Consider the following 19,649-nt stretch of genomic DNA (forward strand, 5'->3'; position numbering starts at 1 on the left):
TTGTTGTTTTTTTTTTTACAAATATCCAGTATGGGCGGGTTAGCAAGTTACAACAGCAGACAATACCCGATATGAGTGCCAATTTGAGAGAATGGTAAGCAAGTCACCAAATATAAATAAATAATATCTACGTTAATACATTAATTATATGAATGCTTGGACAAAGCAGCAAAAACAACAAAAGAATCCCAGACCACAGTAAAATAGCACCACACAGTCGTAGTCCGTCAATAAAATGGCACACTAACATCGAACTGTCGATACACAGGGATCAAAGTTACAAATCACACTTGATAGAAGAGCCATGATCTATCCACTGCTGGGTGAAGGCCTTTCCGTGGCGTCGTCATATATGGTAGCCTTGTGATCCAACAATCCATCTAGCACAGGGGTCAACAAACTTGCGGCTCCAAAGCCCGGCTCTTTAAACGACTGCTTCGTGACCATTATACTGGTAGGAACCACATGGTTCCACCAGCCCACAGGGGATTATTGTGTCCGTCCGTCCGTCGTGCAGGGAGGGGCTGGGTGGGGAGGGAGGGGCTGGGTGGGGAGGGTGGGGAGGGGCTGGGTGGGGAGAGTGGGGCTGGGTGGGGAGGGGCTGGTCACCCCGTGGTGCCCTTATAAAACTCAACGTTTAACCTACTCACGCCGGCTTGTGCCCGCCCTCACAGTCGGGCATATTTGGCCATTGACCGAGCAACCCAACGTTCCTACCAGCTCCCTCCGCAGGAATGTGTTTTGTTAAGGACCACCACCGTCTCCTATTCACCACCACAGTACATTGCGGCTCTTGAAAGATGTTTTTTTTACCGAAGTCGAACAAAAATTAGACTCCTCTTGTGATTTTGGTTGGCCTAGCACGTGGACATAATCCGATGATGGCATGGGCTCCATCTCTGCGATGGTCGTCATCTCGAGTGCGCGTGTTCTTTGGCTTCCAATCCGTCGTTCGTCTCGACCAGCGGCTATCGTCCCTCCTGGAGACGTGTCCTGCCCAAGCACGTTTGCATTTTTCTTTTCAATGCTATAATTATAGAAAAATGCAAACGAAAAATCATCGGACACGGCCAACATTCAGTGGCGAGCCATTTTATTGAGGGACTACCCAGAGGTGTGGACTCGAGTCATGTGACTTGGACTCGAGTCAGACTCGAGTCATGAATTTGATGACTTGCGACTCGACTTGGACTTGCATAACAATGACTTTGTCCCACCTATGAGATGTGGACTCGAGTCATGTGACTTGGACTCGAGTCAGACTCGAGTCATGAATTTGATGACTTGCGACTCGACTTGGACTTGCATAACAATGACTTTGTCCCACCTCTGGGACTACCACACCAAGACAACGCCACACAGCAGTGTGGCATTGTCTTGGTGTGGTCTGGGACTGTTGTTGTTGTGTTTGCTGACTTGCCCAAGCTAAATTTTACTTATATAATTAGTTATGCATTATTTAATTTTGGTGACTTGCTTACCATTTTTTTTATTTTGCACTTCTATCGTTTTTTTTAAATCCTTTATATAAAGTTCGCTTGCTTGCGTGCATGCTTGCTTGCGTGCTTGCTTGCTTGCTTAGGACCGTGCAAATATTTCGGTCGTTTTTTAACCCACTTCCCGTGATCCAATCGAGCTGACATTTTCCACACAGACTCGTTGTGCCAGACAATTATTGTTCGTGAAAAAAAATTCCCAAAATTTTACACTTTTTAGGCAAAAAAAAATATTTTACATATATTCAAATAGAACTCATTCACAGTATAAGAGCCCAGAGCGTAACCCCTCCACAGGCTGTGGCGGAGTAGCGCAGTTCGTAGCGCCCTCGCTTCCCATGCCAAAGGTCGCGGGATCGATCCCCGCGTCCTCCACAGGCGAATATATTTTAAATCCTTTATATTAAGTTCGCTTGCTTAGGACCGTGCAAATCTTTCGCTCGTGTTTTAACCCACTTCCCGTGATCCAATCGAGCTAACATTTTCCACACAGACTCGTTGTGTGTGACGATTAATTTTCGTGAAGAAAAAAAATCCAAAATTTTACACTGTTTAGGGAAAACAAATTAAATATTTAATTACCAATTGCTTAATGGTGGCAGACAATCATCTGACCCATAGGTGGCAGCCATCTCAAGCCAGAGGACGAGAGGACTCTAGCCGCCACGCATATAAAGGATTTATAGTGAAAAACTTTGTTTTTACGGGTTTACTTGTTGTTTGCTATAGTAACTTTCTGACCCACCCCTACTGGACATCTGTGAAAATGAGCTTCGTAACTCATCGGATTCCTCCCTACATATTCTCATTCAGATAAAGGTCCTGGGTGGAATCTTTCATCAAAGGGCTGAAAACTAAATATTATCTGAGAGCCCTTCTTTTACAAGAGGCAAACCTTTTCCAGGTAATTGGGGGAGCAAAATTCTCTGCTTCTAAAATCTAGGAGGGGGAATTACAGTATGCTTCATCACCCCGACTTACACAGGGAATGGCAGATATAACATCTGATGTTAACTACCTCGCCTGGTATACAGGAGGTCGTGGGTTCAATCCCCACCTCTGACGCCTGCTGCTGTATATTTGGAGTTTGCATATTCTCCCCGTGGATTATTCTCTGGGTCCTCCCGGTTATTCCGTCGACATTCACATTTCGAAACACGCGTTTCGAGTATTTGGCTGCTAGAAATGTCCACGTGATAAGCCGCTTCGTTGAGTTATAATTTGTGATAACGAGGTCGCTTCTGAAAAAGAGGTATCCAAGCCCAGTGGGCCTTACCTGGTCAAATAAATAAAACGTTTGTGGTTTAGTTTGTCGCAAGTGTCAGGAATTGAAATTGGATCAGTTTCTCCCTCTGCTGGGAGCACCGTGTTACTACTACAAGGACGTTATGGGCGATGTGACTTCTTTTACTCTGAACAGGGGTCGGAAAACCAAAATAATTACAGACATTTTTTCCGAATTTGGAATACAAAAAAACCCTCAATATTTCAAGAACTGAACTATAATTGCAAATGACTTAGAACGGACTTCGCCCATGACGGCACGGTGTTTTCTTTTCATTTCGAGGCAGTGTTGTTGACGAATGCGTTGAGTTTTGCTTTTGTTGTTTGTGTACCACTGGCCAACGCAGTATCACCAGACGATTTGTTTTCTTAGAACAAAGGAACGATGCATCTGCCAGGCATCGCAGAACCAGAATATTTATTTATAGTGGAGAAATCCGATGAGCTATAAAGTTATTTTTCACATATGTCCAGTCGATCTCAGTCAGCGAACCCATAGCAACTGGGTCTGTCCCGTGACCTTCCTGCCAGCGAGTCTTCGACAACACTTCACGTTGGCCTCAAAGTGCACCTAGCCTGGCACAAGCGTCGCGGTGACGTGGCCGCCACTTGAACGGAGAATTGCGGCTGTTGTTGTAAATCATTGTGCAATGCACACACATAAGTCCCTACCCCCTATCAGTGCCTAGCTTATTACAGTTCAATTCAGACTTTATTGATCACCCCGTGCCCTTTATAAATCTAAACGTTCATTCTACAAATTCCCATCGCAAGGGGATAAACACAAATTGACAAAAACGTGTTGCCCGTACGCCGTTTGAATCTAAAACTTCAATTTCCCCGTACAACATACGGCAAACCCGTGTATGGGTTGACAGGTATGCGCACTATGAGACCTCCTTTACCAGTGGCAAAATATAGTAGTAGGTTTTTACCCTTTAAACTGGTACAAAACTGACACCTTTATACAAGGCAACGCAGTATCACCAGACGATTTGTGTAAATGCTTACCCCAAGCTCTCAATACTCTGATAGTGCGCTGTTTTTGAGTTGTACGCCTTTTGTCGTCATCTGGTCCAACACCAATGGAGACTAGGCTCTACGAAAAGCTGTCTCGGGTGTGGACCAATCAACTTCAAGGGCAGTGCATATCTTTATCATCATCAGAGTTGTTTCTTTTTGTTTGCATTTTGACTGCTTGTGTTGTGGTTATTGCAAACATGATGCCTTGTATAAAGGTGTCAGTTTTGTACCAGTTTAAAGGGTAAAAACCTACTACTAGGTATGCGCACGTTTGTAATTTGTAGGGTGTTGTGGCGATAAACGCAGCTACACGGAGCGAACAGCAACTTTTGCGATCAGCGTCATCAACAAAGGGGGCCCAAGTCCCCAGCTGCTCAAAGTTCACGCGCTTTTAACAGCTGCGAAGAGGCGCTCGTTGATTGGCTCGCACGCTCTGATCACGCCCCCTTATGTCACCCTCTCGTTGGTCGGTTGCGTGCGATCACGCGCCAGTTAGGCGCTCCCCATTGGTCGAGAGCGACAACTAACGCCCCTCCCCCAACCCCAGCAACTTAGACGCCGACGTGTTAAGCGTGGTTCGACCAATGAGAAAGCTCGTTACGGCTCGTCGACGCCATACAACGCGCTTCACGATTGGTCTAAACCGCGCGGCGTTACAGTCTGCGTCCGAAATTTGGCGGGAAAGCACTTTTTTGTTCGCGTCTGGTATGTGTCTTCATTGCCGTTTCGTTCTATAAACAAGGGAGATTAATAAAAGCGGCGTATTGCCTCGATGTCTTAACCGCCGCGGTGTGCGATTAACTGTTGGAAACTAATACGATGAGCAAGTATACTTGTTGAGATAATTTGTCAGGCGCGTTCACGTCCAGACTACGTGTTCTAATGCTACCCGATACTTGTAATATTCAGCCCCTGATATTAAACCAGTGCTGGGTGAAGGTCCTCCACACGCCGTTTCGGTAAACGGGGGACCATACTTGACCGTGGTTAGTGCGGGTTTGTTAAAGTACTGCCGGATATGTTTCGTAAACGTACTGTAAAGCACAAATCGGCTTGTGAGTTTTTTTTTTATTTTCTTTCAGGGACACCGTGCACTGCCGGAGGACCTGGTGCCGAGAAGCTACTGCATAGCCGCGCACACGGTAATGAAAGCCACGCGTCTACCAAAGTGAAGTGTCTTTAATCGTAATAATAACACGGACACGTACAACAGTAACTCAAGAGGCGCGCGGAGCTTCTAGCTCAGCGTCACTTCGAAAGCTGTCGCCGTGACGCAATCGTGCCAGTTGGGTGCCTGTGTAACATTTTTGGCAGTACAAAAATAACGAGAGAAAATATGTAACAATAAGCTTTACTCTTTCTGGAAATAAGATGTTAAAACACCAAATAGATGCCTATTACAAGACATCAATTATGCATTAATCACACATACTTGTGGCAAAACATAGTACAAGTCTAAACACGACTTTATATTATTAGGTTGTGCTTCTACTTATAGTGTAAGGGCAAGCCCCTAATAACAGTACAATCACAACTTTATACCCTATTATTACGGACTTGCTCTATAGAAACTGGCTTTATTGATCACAGTGATGCCCACATGCTGGAAACACATCTGTACCAAAAAGGCCAATTTATAAATGTGTTTAGCCCCAACGCCTATACCTGTCGGCTTCCGTACCACGAATTAAATGGAACAAACGCACGTTGGGAAGTTGTTACAGGATCCATGCGAGTGAATGCATGGTTTGTATGTCTCGTTTTGTCTCTGTAGCGGCTGGGAAGCCACAAGCGGTCGGGATGCGGCTGCAGTGCGACGTGGAGACCTCGAGCCGTCTGCTGCCATCGTGTGGCCTGAGAGGTCGCGGACGCGGGATCTGGTCGGTCCTGACTATCGGAGCCCGCGGCGGTGGCGGCGATGGTGGAGATAAGGACGGCAAGAACGCGCACGGCCAGCTATGGCTCATGGTTTGCAGCAGCAAGGACAAAGCCGGCTCCAGATACAAGGCACGGGCTGGCCCATTGATACGCTAAACATGTGTTGCATGCCCCGGGGCTACGCGAGGTGGGCAGGAGATAATAATGCAGTCATGGGGCCCCAATAGCTTGGAACGATCTGTGGATTGAGTCGGTGTGGTGGTGTGTTGTCCCCTCGAATGCATGTATTTTCTCTGGGTTTCTCTGGTTTATGCCCACTTGCCAAACACTTGAACGGAATAGGATGAATTTTACAGTGCATGATCCTCCCAAAAGAGTTGCTACTGGGAAGGCTTTTTGGGTAATTTATGGGCACGATATTTACAAGCACAACTACCGGTAAAACAACTAACTAACCCTGGCCATATGTTCATTGCCACACAGTTTCATTGCAGAAATGCATTTGGATAATTGCATGGTAAAAAAATTAAAAACGGTAATGCAAGTGTATTTAACACGGCAGTGTAAATGGATATCACACCATCCTGAATGTTTAGAAATTCCAAAAACCCTAATTATTGGTCCATATTGTGATTACAGTATCAAGTTCTTTAAACGGTAACTTGAAATATAGGGCGACTGAATTTTCATGAGTGTAAAGCACAAACCATTAATCGTTAACACATCACAAGTTGAGATATTTAGGGTACTCCCTGCAAGTTAGTTGCCGGTAACGATTGTACGAAAATTAACGATAGTGCGTCATAGCCTACAGACATGCGCCTGGTGGTTATGACCATAGGGGTTGCAAGATTTACGACAGCCAGTCAGACACTCATTTTAGTTGTGTATATTCTACACTACTGGACAGTGGTGCTACGGTCTCGCGTTTGCCTTGTTGATATTTTTTTTGCTTCCGCTGCAGCTCAAAGGAAATATCGAGCAGCTCTTCACGAAGTTTGTCGATGAAGGAAAAGCCACCGTGCGGCTTAAGGAGCCTCCGGTTGACTTGTGCCTCAGCAAGGTAAAATAGGCGCTGCGTTAATGATAAGCCTCTAACCAAATCACCCGGAGTCTGCCCAATCTCCTCCAGTTACGGAAGCGATGTACATTTTGAGTTTTCCAGTTTATTTTGCTGGTGAAAACTCAAGAGACCATAACAGTCTCATTTGCAAGAGTAGCCTCGGCGGATTCGTCTGCCAGTAGGGGGTGATGATTGCTATGTATAAACCCAACTGAGTATTGATAGTGATCAGATAAGTGACCACCAATTTGTTGTAGGCTGCTGTGGGGCTATTGGGTGGATAGCAGAGGACAGTGCAGCAACCTCCATTGTTGTACAGTATTTCTAAGCTCTCGTGTTTGCTTCTTGTCTCTACTAAACCACATTGATCAGTATGGTAAACTTACCCCCATGATCCACACGAAAGGTATGTACATGTGAATGCTTGAGGATGGAGTGCTTGTTGGGACTTTGATCTGAATTAGGGTAATTGAGGGTAGCCAAATGGGGACATTCGTAATATTTTTTTGGAATCCAGCTCGGGTCTCTCGGCTCAGTGCAGTGCGCTAACCACTGGGCCAGCACTCCACCCTAGTGCCTCGTGTATACCTCTTATTAAACTACGCACTCCCTTTGTCATATTAGCCGGAGTGAACAAAAAAAACTAGCTAACATTAACGGAGCTTTGTGTTAAGGGAACTGTTTGCGAGCTTCCAAATACATAACTGGCGTTAACAACAAAACGATTGGTGGGTGGTGTGCGCACACGCAGGCAAGCACAGTGGGGCTCAAGGGTTTCCTGTCGGCACTGCGGCTGGCGCACCAGGACCACAACGTCTCCTCGATGCATATCTCTTCGCTGGCTCCTGCCCGCTCCTCGGACGTTGAGAAGCCGCGCGAGCACATGACTGTACTTTCCCGTGCCAATTACCCACTCGTCGCCGGCTTCCCCAGCTCCCTCCAGAGGCTGCAGGTGCCGCCCCAGCCCCCCCCTACATTACTTGCAAATGTTCCCTTGTCGGTTTTCTGCTGCAGTGGGCTAGGTCGCTTGGTCGGTGAGGGTTTTGTCATGGTGTTGAGCCTGGCACCGCTGAGAATCCGGGATTTGAATCGGAGTTTCAGCTGCCCCGACAACGGATAAACCAGGTTGCCGAGTGCAGTGAGTTGATGGTCTCAGCTCAGTCATATATAACTTACGTAGGAACTCGCTTAGATACCCATAGGATTATACATAAACCTATAGCTTCACAAAGAGACCCATAGACCAATATAGATTACGTTTTTATTAACGTGATTCTCCAATATTTATAGTTGAGCCTGGACACCAGTGACTTACATTGACACCCATACACTTAGACCTATATATTCATATATAAACCAAGATTCACAGACCAAGTTGCGTGTTAAACTGCGTTCTCAAATATATACATTTTGTTGTACAATCGTAAACTACAGTAGGGAATTTGTGCTTTTGAGCCTTTCCTTCTAATACTACTGCCAGCATAATTCTTGAAATTGTAAAGCTCTGTGTGGACATGTTATATATATATGTGTATATATTACACCACTCCCCATAATTATCCTCATCAGCCATGATTATCCATTTCTGAGTGAAAGCCTCAGAGGTTGGGGAGATTGACCGATTTGTAGATGGTGATGTCTGTCGTATACTGCCCACGTATCTGTTAAAAGGCCAAGCTTGGTGACATTGTTGTCCAGTGTGCAGGCAGTGCAACTGCAACAGGGCCCACAGCCCGAAGGGGCTTGGTTGCTAGGCAACAACTCGCATGGCCAATATCGAATCGGTGAAGTGTTAACTACCTCACCTGCGATACAGGTCGTGGGTTCGATCCCAACCCTGATGCCTGTATATTTGGAGTTTGCATGTTCTCCCCGTGGTCGCGTGGATTTTTCTCCAGGTCCACCGGTTTTTCCCTCCACATTTAGAAACATGCGTTTAGAGTGTTTGGCTGCTATAAATTTCCACATAAGCCACTTTGTTGAGCTTTCATTCGAGGGCAGGTTGCTTCTGAAAAAGAGCTATATAAGCTCATCGGCCCTTACCTGGTGAAATAAAAAGTTTAGTTTGTTATTCACGCTTGCGCACCACTAGCGATGCAAACCCTTCGTGATTTTCAGTTCTATTGACAAAGCAACTGCACGCCCCCCCCCCATCCACCCCTCTCCCTGCCCGCTTCTCACCACCAGGTTTCCAACTGCCGCCTGTCGCGCGTGGACAGCCGCATGCTGAGCCTGCGCCACCTGTGCCGCCTCGACCTGAGCCACAACCACGTGCGAGAGCTGACGGCAGCGCTCTCCTCGCTCGGCTGCCTGGCCGAGCTCATCCTCGCCGACAACCGCCTGGAGGCGTTCCCCTCTGCGCTCTGCTCCGACGACTCGGCGCTTCGCCGGTCGCTGCGCCTGCTTGACCTCTCGCGCAACTGCCTGCGCTCGCTGCCGCACAACTTCGGCCGCCTTAGTGAGCTCGCGTACCTCCGCCTGGACGACAACCGGCTGACGGCGCTGTGGCGCAGGCTGGGCCGGCCTAACGCCGGCGTTGGCCGGCTGAGGTCCCTGTCGGCAGCGCGGAACGCCATTGCACGGCTGCCTGGCGGGTTCGCGCGCCTGCGCCTCGACGTGCTGGACCTGCACGGAAATCCGCTGGAGCAGCCGCGACCCCACGACCTCGTCGCCGTGCGGCTACTGCTGCCTCCGACACTGGCCGAGCTGGCGGCACGAGTGGCGAAGGCGTGCAGGTAACCCCGGAGACTCGCGACATTTCTGGGCTGGGACTGGCCGGACCGCAGGATGACTAGCAGATTCTGGAGTTGGATCGCTACACTGCATGCTTGCTGCATCTTAAATCAAGTGACGTTGAGGTTTCAATTGAGAATTTCTCGTTGGACAGATTTGTATGGTTGCTACAAGCACATTCTAATTTTGTGGCCCACTGGAAAATATTATCCTTGGTCAATCCATGATTGGATAGGGATGTATGTATTGCAACTATATGAATGTCTCAGTGCCCACTCATAATAAACGTGCTATCCTGTGTTTCTCCTCCTAAGGCTGCCCTACTGTCCAGCTTCGGTGCCGGCTGAGCTTTGCCGATGGCTCGACGCGGCCGAGCCGTGCGAAGGCTGCGGTACTTTTACGCTCGACAGCTTCGTGGCCACGTCTCTGCCGCTGGACCTGCGGTGCATCGCCATTCAGGTGGTGCTACTGGACCATGGTGGCAGAGGCCAGGAGGCCCCTCGGCTTGTGTTCTTCTGCTCCCGTGCCTGTCACCAGCGCTTACTTCTGAAGCTCTGACTGCGTGAACTTTATATACCAAAAGAAAAAAAAGCATCGGAGTAATCAAAGTTCCCCTCGTTGAACTTCAATGAGAAAAGCTTACTCGCGTATATTTTGCTCGGGAATGAGAGTTCTGAAATTGTTGCTTATGGACCAACTCGGAGAATGTGCCCGATCTCATCTATGATTGTTTCTGGCTGGTGCTTGAATGGGTGATCACCATGCACAACAATAGGTTGCTGTGGGTCTATGTGGTGGGCAGTGTGGAAAAATCCATTGTTATAATGAACTTCTATGCTCCAATTTCTGTTCCCAGCCTTCACAAACCCACAGCTGACCATCATGGTGAATATTCTTAGGTTTTTTCGGTAAAGTCACGTAGGTAAAAAAAAAAAATTTAATTAATAAAAATAAAATAAAAATCACGACGTTTCGGAGGCAACACAAGCTTCCGTCTTCAGGTGGAACCGTCACAGTCCGACAGCTGTATCACCTGAAGACGGAAGCTTGTGTTGCCTCCGAAACGTCGTGATTTTATTTTTATTAATAAAAAAACAAAATTTTACCTACGTGACTTTACCGAAAAAACCTAAGAATGAATCCTTGCAGTCACGAAAGCTTCAAATCTAGCATCATGGTGAAGTATGGTTAAATAACCTGCCCCCCACGTCACATGACGTGGATGGCCAACCATTACAATGCAGGACCCTCCTGATTCGGTCTTGGGACTTGAAGCTCTGCTGTGTAAATACAGGGCATTGACAACTCTAAGTTTCAACTGCCCTCCTGCTGCCGCTGTACCTGGTCACTTTATATTTTTAAAGAGATCTCCATACCTACTGTAGCTTTGGATGTATAAGCCTAAAAACAGTGGGGCAAGATTAATTCCTGCTGTTATCTGGAGAGAGTAATTTCAGGCAATTACACACTTATTATATTTGAAGCGTTTTTTATTTATCATTACCATGACACATTACAAATTAAATAAAAAGCACAGCATTATCTCGTGGCAGATGCTTTCTGTAACATACATCACACTGAACACAAGGATTCACTTTTTATTTCAAATAAGTTAGATTGATATTAGGTCTGCATGAGAACTGTACACTTTCATTTAAAGCTTTAGACATCACCCTTGACAAGGTTCACTGATTCTCAGATAAAAAAATATTAATTTCGCAATGACGACATCAAAATTAATCAGACTTTCACAATGTGAAAACCAGTGGTGTAAAAAAAAAAAACTCCTTTCGGAAGGAGCCAAATTGAGCAACATCTTTTTCAGGCACTTTGTTATACAACATTGTGGCTTTCAAGCTGCTGGCGTAAAAAAAAACGATGGGGCCCATTCAGTCATAGTGCATTGGCAGTGGAACTTACAAGAAAAACAACAGCAAATAGGATCCTAGTGGCCAAATCATATGTTACCTGTGGGTCTCTGGAAACACGTCACCCAAAACGCAACGATTGTGTTTCCAAGTGGCCGCACGAGGCTGTGGCTACAGTCGGGCAGAGCAGGTTGTGTTAGAAATTTAGGAGCTCTGAACTGACAATTTCGATTTGTATTGCATGTGAAGACGCTGAACATTCAATTTACTTAAGGCAAGTTGTAGTCTTTTATTCTTTGTTGAGAATGTCAAACAGTCAGGGATAACATGCTGTGAACATCGCTGTACTCGCTAGGAGTAAGCTTGATATCGTTGTTAATTCATTTGCCCAGTGTGGATGTGGTGGTCACCCTTGTGGGTTCTGGGACCTGCCCAAACCCTTCATCTCCACAACCGACTGCACACACACGGCCCATATTTATTACTCAAAGTATATATATTCTGTTTACAACTGTGAGACATTCTTTTGTAGATTCTCAGGCAAATAAGCAAAAGTATATCTTTTTTTTTATAAAATGTAACAGTTGTACCATTCACAATTTATTGAAACGTTCGAACTAAAGTTCATGATTCATTTTTTGAATCGGTTATTCTTTTTGATCTTGGGGTGCAAAAACAAGACCGTGGAATGAATCTATTGCAGGGGTCAGCAACCTGCAGCTCTGGAAATATTTTTTTTACCGAATTTGAAAAAAATCACTTGTTATTTTAGTTGCTGACCCCTTATTGTGAAATAAATGAATTGCAAATAACCGCCCAACATCGTACACGCAATTCAACGCATGTACAATAACTCGCACACAACTTATGTCATGGGATTTGTTTGACAACACTTCACCACACTGGTCAGTGCGGGTTGCTGATGCGAGAGGGACTCAGAACGCCACCGATGTTAACCATGACAGCGGATAAAACTCCGGTCACCGGATTCAAAGCGTGGTGGCGCTAACCACTGCTGCCACTCCACCCTCTGCGTGCATTGTAAGCATAATCATCTTCAACTACGCGCTCGTCAAATGTTACATCCACAGGGGGTTACACCGGCCTTTTCACGTTTGTGGAAAGAACGGCTTGCGGGGTCGGAGATCGTCCATGCGGAGTGGGGGTCATGCTAAGGTGGCGGCGGGACGGGCAGCATGATGGGGTCAAACGGATAGCGCAGGAACTGGTGGAGGCGTTCGGCGCGTGCGTCGCTCATCCCCGCCCTGGCGCGGAGTTCGCTTGCCGAGCTGTGGGAAAAGGCCACAGGTCAGCAGAGTCTCACTCACACACACGCCAAAAAGTCAGAGCGCAGAGCCAGCTGCGCTGAGATCCTGGGTTCCAATCTGGGCAGCTGCTTGTAATCAAACTGGGTTCCCAAGAAGTGTAGTGAGTTGACAGTCTCACCCCTGTCACCAATGGCTGTATACAAACAAATCTACGAGGTTAAATTTGGTTCTGCACTTAATGTGGTTAAATTTGATCTTTGGTGAACATTACTCGTATGCAGAGTGGGTGCTAAAGGTTTGCCCTTTACTGTATGGACTAGAGGCCATTCTCTAATACAGAGTTCCAAATGGATACAATTGAGAAAATACAAACTAATTCAAAGTAATATTCTTGGTTCTTTCGGTAAAGTCACGTAGAAGGGAAATAATAATATAATATAAATATTAAAACAATTAAAATTATCACGACGTTTCGACTGCAACACAAGCAATCATCATCAGGTGGATTTCACACCTGATGATGATTGCTTGTGTTGCAGTCGTAACGTGAGAATTTTTGTTTGATATTTATATTATTTCCCTTCTACGTGACTTTACCGAAAGAACCAAGAATATGAATCCCTTTAGTCACGAAAGCTTTAAATCAAAATTTAATTCGAAGTAATTTAATTACCCAAGTAAAGCTCGCCGAGTCTCAAGGCTCTCTTTTTAAAGAGGATCTTGGCATTGGGATGTATGGCCAAAGTAATTTATGCGTTGTTTGTTCATGGGTCCAGGGCACTGCCTTGTATCTCCAGTCGACCTTGTCCTTGATACTGCAGACCATAAACCACAGCTTGGGTGCACTCCTACTTCCTCATACCCAGTTTATCACTTCGGCTTTCCCGACCAGTATTATTCATAATAAAGGTTTTTGGGTTAGATCACGTTATTTACTTCCTCATACCCATTCGACAGCACACAGACAAAGATCCACCCCATATAGCCTTCATAGGCTGCTGGGGGCAAGTGCTTTTAGGGAGCACTTAAGGTTGAAACGGCAGCACCACACCCAGCCATTTTTTATCTTCTCAGTGCTAATTACACTCGCCCATACTCACATTCACAAAGACCACCCCTACATATCCTTTGACTGTTTGGGCAAGTGCTATTCGCGAGCCTCTAAAGGCCAGCACAGCACACGAGGGTGCGCTGTGAACAAGACCACGCCTGGCTGCCTTTGTCTCCCCAAAGGTGAATGTTACACACGGTAACAAGGCTGAGTCAACCTAAGGGAGGCCCAGGACCGGTTCAGATATTCGTCACCGATTGTTATCCACGAGCAGGAATTTAACTCTGATCGCCGGGTTCGTAGCGCAGTGCGCTTGTCCACCGCTCCCCATCGCACACCCCCACAACACTCCCACTCTCTCAAACCCACACACTCGTTTCACCTCGCGAGTGCGTGCTGCACGCTGCGGAAGCCCCTGCACAGGCCCAGCGCCGTCACGTACGACACGCCGGGGAGGCGGCAGTAGAAGGCGAAGGCTGCTCGCTCGTGCGGGTGCGGCTCCGCAGGCCCAACCACGCCGACGCCCTTGCGCTGCTCGGAGAGCGCCAGCCGCTGCAGCAGCGTCGCCGAGGCGACGGGGCCCGAGCTGAACAGAACCCGCACGTCTGCCGCGGCCAGTCCAGCCAGGGCCGCGTCCAGGCAGCGCGTGCGCACCTGCGGGCGCGATGCCGACGACGCGCCCGCTCCTATCTCGCCTGCAGCACCGCATCGGGAGAACAGAGTCACGACGTCGTAGGTGTTGGGAGTTGACCGACTCAACATGTGCGAATTGTGGCATTCAAACTGCTAGTGGGGGAAAGGACATTGTTACAAGCCCAACTAGGCTGATATGCTATGGTAAGCACGTACTTATTCACCAACCCCTTTCCAGGTATCTGATTAATTTTGCCAAATCACAAGTTTAGAATATAGTCAGATAGTCCATCAATTAATCCTAAGTCATTAAGACCCAGCACCACCAGATAGAGCCAACCAAATTGTTATTAATTAACGATTTGTTTGGAGTGGTGAGTCTTGACAACTCAACTTTTATGAAAGGGAATAACAGCCGTGACAACCCTCTTCTTGGTTCTTTCGGTAAAGTCACGTAGAATGGAAATAATAAAAATAAAACATAATAAAATAATTCTCACGCCGTTTCGGCCACAACGCAAGCATCCGTCCTCAGGTGGAGAACAGGTCTGTCAAGGACGGTTGCTTGCATTGTGGCCGAAACGTCGTGAAACGTCGTAAGAATTATTTTATTATGTTTTATTATTTCCATTCTACGTGACTTTACCGAAAGAACCAAGAAGATTAATCCCCGCAGTCACGAAAGCTTTAAATCGAAGCCGTGACAACCTCCGTGTTAAACGAGTCAGTCAGTCCGTCCGTCCGTCCGTCCAACACACTCACCGGGCTTGGGGCGCTCCCTCTCAACGATGACGCACACGCGCTCGAAGCGTTCCTGCAGGGCCCGGACGCGCGCCGCCACGCGCGACCTCCCGGCCGGCCCCGCCAGCTCCCCCGTGGCGGCGCGCTTCACCGCCATGCGGCGGCTCACCACGTAGTCCCCGCCGACGCCCTGCAGCACCGCGGCATGCACGCCCAGACGCTGTCGCAGGAACGTCACCACCTCCTGACCTGTCGACGCCACCTCGTGGCTTCCCACCTGCACGCGGAGGGGAAGATGGGGGGTGGGCAGCAGAGTTTGCGGATGAAGGGGAGTGAAATGTGTAAAGTCTTAAGTCATCAAATTGGACAGTGCTTGCATGGGTGACCAGCACGGTTACGCGGTAGACAGCAGAGGGCAGTGCGGAAAAATCAGTCGTACTGTACTCATGCCACCACTAAATCCTAACTGACAAGTATGGTCGTTTTCTTGTGACGTTACGCCGGTAGCACACGTGATAAAACTGTTATTGAATTACGCGTTATTTGCTAAGTACGACAGGCTTCAGTTTGTTGACACTTATACACAACAGATTCCTCGTCCAGACAAACCCTGCACCACACTCACCAGAATCAGTAGCTCATCTTGCTGATCCATGGGCGTCGCCACCGATGACGCTGTCATAGCCAGCTTTGGTGCAGTCTTCCCTGGTGCACCAGTCTTGACAGAGGAGCCCGCTTGACGATGCTGCGCGTCATTCGTCACCGAGCTGAGTCGGGAGTCAAACTTCAACATGCCACGATCCTGGGCGTCTCGTCGTACTGACGTTTGAACGTTCGTCACGTCTGTCATTTCCAAACTCTCTGTCAACGTGCCAAGTCGTGCATGGCAGCTCGAGCGCTGAAATGAAACGTCGAATGTGCTGCAATTGCGAGTGTTTGTGCTGTCCCTGCTGTTGTGTGGTGCCGTCTGAAAGTCGATTGCATCCGATACCTCCGCTCGGGCCTGCAGCCTGATCCTGCAGCGCTCCGCCAACGACAACTCGGCGCATGACGCAGCGCCTTCCCGTCGCCGGCAACTCGTGCCTACCTGGGCTGGTGGCCTCTTGAGACAAGTTTCACTGTCCTCTCCTTGCCGTGTGTCCCTGGTGTTGTCGTTCCATTCATCCGGTCGCTGCACCGCTCCGAGCAGCCGTTCGGTGACGTGGTCCGCTTTGTCGTCGTCCTCGCCGCTTGAGGAATTTTCTTGTGCGAGGATCCGGCGCCGCTTTGGAGCGACAGCATCGTTAGATCGATCCCCGCATTTCCGGCGCGGTGCCAGCAGGTCCAGCTGCTTCTGGCGCCGTGTCCGGTAAAGCCGCCGCTTGCCGTCCAAAAAGCTGTTTTCGCCCTCCTCCTCTTCCTCCTCCTCGTTGGGACGGGCACCGGGACCGGCGATCGTCAATCCAAGGTCGTGGGTGTTGTCGTTGTCACTTAGGCAGGGGGCCTCCTCCTCGTCGACGTCATTGCTCACGCAGAAGCTGTCCTCCAAGTACGACTCGTCTTCCTCGGGCACCTGTTGGCAAGTGCCACACGCACGCACGCATGCACGGACACATGCAAGAGATGGTCGCGTCTCCAATTGAATGGGCTGACTGCTGGGGTGAGATATGGTAATAGTTCATTCTGAAACATATTTCACAATGCATCTATGAAGCCACTGATGTATTTATGGCCTCCTCCGCTGTGATGGTCATGGATGTTGTTGACCATACTTCACCGTGCTGGTTAGAACTAGTTGGTGGAGAGGAGGGGGGGAAGCCAAAACCGTCTGAGATATCACTCACCACTAATGTTAGCCATGGCCTGAAATAAAACTCTAGTCACTGGGTTAGCAGTGCACTGCTGTAACCACGGCTACACCGCTGCAATGGTGACATCTAAAATGTTCAATTCTAAGTTAAAGCACCGATAATTACCAACGCCGACCTGCTGGAATCAAACCGCAAAATTTGGGTTCAAATCTGTAAATTGTCGCGAGAATTACTTTTTCGCTTAGTCGCACCAATCCGTGGTGACAGTCACCTGAGAGAAGATGTCGTGGAACGGCTTGGAGGACAACTTGTAGCGTGCGGCCTGTACTGTGGGGCTCTGCACCGACTTGAGATACACGCCGTGCATCGCCGACTCTGCAGCACGCACGCACACACACAAACACAAGTTTCCCCAACTCCACCGTGTAGGATTATAGACTGTTGGGGCGAAGCACGAGATAGTGGTGTGGCTGAAATGGTGTCCGACCGCCTTTGTCGCGCCAGTGCTGGCGTTTCCATTTGGCACCAGGTCATTATTTTAATCCCGAGTTGACCTAAGGAAAGGCCAGAACCAGTTCTGATATCACTGGAAACTTCGATCTCTGGGTTTAGAGAACAGTGTGCGAGCCACTATGCCACTGCTCGTCACACACAGTCATGACAGACATTTTCAGGACCGCACACACATACAACACACACAACAAAGAAAAACACACAAACAGCATGCACATGCGGTCGTCACAGCACACTCAAACACAGCACAGGCAGCACATACACACACAACCAGTGCAGCCTCTCACCAAGCACAAAATCCAGCACTCACCTATGACAGTAAACATTTTCACGCACACAAAGGGAGAGGGCGATGGTTGGTTTGCGCACCATTGAGCGCCATGCCCTGTGTGAAAGTGGACGCGTCGTTGATGAATTCGCGCATGGAGGATTCGCTCCCCTCCGCATCGCTCCGCTCGTCCGACGATACAGAGCCGGCTCCCTCCTCCGACAACTCCGCCTCCTCGTCCAGGAATTGTCGACCGGAGCCCTGAGGTGATGAGAGAAAGGACACAATACTGGGTTGAGTGACTACTAAGACCGTAACGGTTCGCGAGGGCATGGCGTGGCCAGCACCATGTCCGGCGCTGCCTTTGCCTCCCCAGTGGTTGAGATTTAACCTTGGAGAGGCCCAGATCCAAGTCAGACACCACGAGCCACTGATGTTTCCTGTGGCCAGGAATCAAACTCAAACCCACTGGGTTTTTTAAAACGGGGGATTCACGCTCTGTACGGTGACACTACGGCATAGACATACGTAACAGAGAGCCGACTTTACCTTCTTGGGTTTCCTACTGGATAACGACGAGGACTTCTGGGCCTTCAACTTCCCGCGGGCGATCCTCAGGACCTTTCCCTGGATCTGGAAATCGTCGTCGTTATCGTCGTCGTCGTCCCCACGACGGTCGCTCGGAGCCGCGCCAAACGTCGCCACCTGCGGGAGGCGCGTCAAGATGACTCCGTTACCGCCCGCACAACGAGAGCACCACGGGGGGCTTACACCGACGTCAGCGATGAGTGGTATCTTCAGTTTCATTTATTAGGTAAAGCCCTGTGTGCCATTCGGCTCTTGAATCGGGTGCAACCGCAACAAACAAAAACATCTTAAAACATCTGAACGGATCCGGGGTTTCCCCTTCATCAACACATAACAATCGGCAATGGTGAAGTGTGGTCAAACAATCTCCCGTGACTGACATGGTGTGGGGAAGGCCTTCATCCAGCAGTGGATCAACAAAGGGAAAAGAAACGTCATTGCGCTAAAACCATGCAGCCACTACGTTTACAACACTGGCAAGAAGATGCTTGAATCAAATCACAACTGTGGTGGGTAGGCTTGAAGTCTAGGTGTGTTCTTATTTCTATCTCTTTACTAATCTATTTATCTAGGTCAATATTTGTTTACTTTCTTTTTTGTTTGTTTGTTCTATCGACTCTACCCAGTCTCTCATCCCTGGACAGGTAGGGCGCCGACAATGACCCTGAATTGCGGCAAATCACAAGGCGCATCCAGCATTGGACTTATTCAAGTTGGGGTATGGGTTATAGGAACAGCACTAAGTCTCCCTCACGAGAGAGACACACTCAAGTTGTCTTGAACATTCGTCATCCTCAGTCACACACGAACATACATTAACACAAAGTTGTGCGCGTCTTCCTTTGCATGGAACTTGAATCACAATAAAATACTGAGTTTACGACTTAAAGCTTTCGTGACTGTAGGAATTCATATTCCCTGGGTCTGTAGGTAAAGCCACGTAGATAGATCAAATCATAAAAAGTAATAAAAAATAACAATTTCGTAACGTTTCGATCGCAACACAAGCAATCGTCATTAGGTGAGAAATATCGTGGGAGAGCTGCTGACGATTGCTTGTGTTGTGATCGAAACGTCGTGATATTGTTATTATTTTAATTATTTTTTATAATTTGATCTATCTACGTGGCTTCACCGAAAGACCCAGGGAATATAGGGTTCCCTCACTAGGCGAGTTCGGTTTATGCAATTTCGTGTACGTGTGGCTAACCTATTTTTACCCAAAATTCGTTATTTGCGGTTTTAATTCACTCATATGCAGCTACGTGATGTGAGAGATGGACTGCACCTGTGCTGCAGTCACAAATAAGACTCATAGAAACTCGCACAGACCCAGACTCACATAGAGATCCATAAACTCACATAGCAACCCATAGACTTCGATAGATGTACATCGACTTAAGACAGAGACCCATACTATTCCACACAATGCTACATTGAGTAATGGATCGC

General features: G+C 48.0%; 2 protein-coding genes across 3 annotated transcripts in view; one reads left to right on the top strand and one right to left on the bottom strand.

The window, feature by feature from the left end:
- Window positions 1-4,455: 4,455 nt before the first annotated feature.
- LRR1 (leucine rich repeat protein 1) lies at window positions 4,456-10,054 on the top strand. The gene is made up of 7 exons (XM_078870408.1): window positions 4,456-4,508; window positions 4,886-4,945; window positions 5,578-5,810; window positions 6,646-6,744; window positions 7,496-7,696; window positions 8,932-9,479; window positions 9,792-10,054. The coding sequence occupies exons 3-7, from the start codon at window positions 5,604-5,606 to the stop codon at window positions 10,033-10,035; spliced, it is 1,299 nt and encodes a 432-aa protein (XP_078726534.1). The 5' UTR covers window positions 4,456-4,508; window positions 4,886-4,945; window positions 5,578-5,603; the 3' UTR covers window positions 10,036-10,054.
- Window positions 10,055-11,010: 956 nt separating this feature from the next.
- The window catches only part of FANCM (FA complementation group M), a 56,623-nt gene continuing 47,984 nt past the window's right edge, over window positions 11,011-19,649 (bottom strand). The window contains exons 17-23 of one of the 2 annotated variants that reach the window (XM_078870407.1): window positions 18,159-18,314; window positions 17,711-17,870; window positions 17,100-17,203; window positions 15,664-16,590; window positions 15,060-15,315; window positions 14,047-14,318; window positions 11,011-12,634 (exon numbers count right to left, since the gene is read on the bottom strand). In XM_078870407.1, coding sequence (XP_078726533.1) covers window positions 12,551-12,634; window positions 14,047-14,318; window positions 15,060-15,315; window positions 15,664-16,590; window positions 17,100-17,203; window positions 17,711-17,870; window positions 18,159-18,314 — 1,959 coding nt within the window. In that variant the 3' untranslated portion in view covers window positions 11,011-12,550. Of the gene's footprint in view, window positions 12,635-14,046; window positions 14,360-15,059; window positions 15,316-15,663; window positions 16,591-17,099; window positions 17,204-17,710; window positions 17,871-18,158; window positions 18,315-19,649 lie in introns of both variants that reach the window. The other variant, XM_078870405.1, reaches the window with a different exon arrangement.

This window comes from Lampetra fluviatilis, chromosome 30 (assembly GCF_964198595.1).
Source record: "Lampetra fluviatilis chromosome 30, kcLamFluv1.1, whole genome shotgun sequence".
NCBI lineage: Eukaryota > Metazoa > Chordata > Hyperoartia > Petromyzontiformes > Petromyzontidae > Lampetra > Lampetra fluviatilis.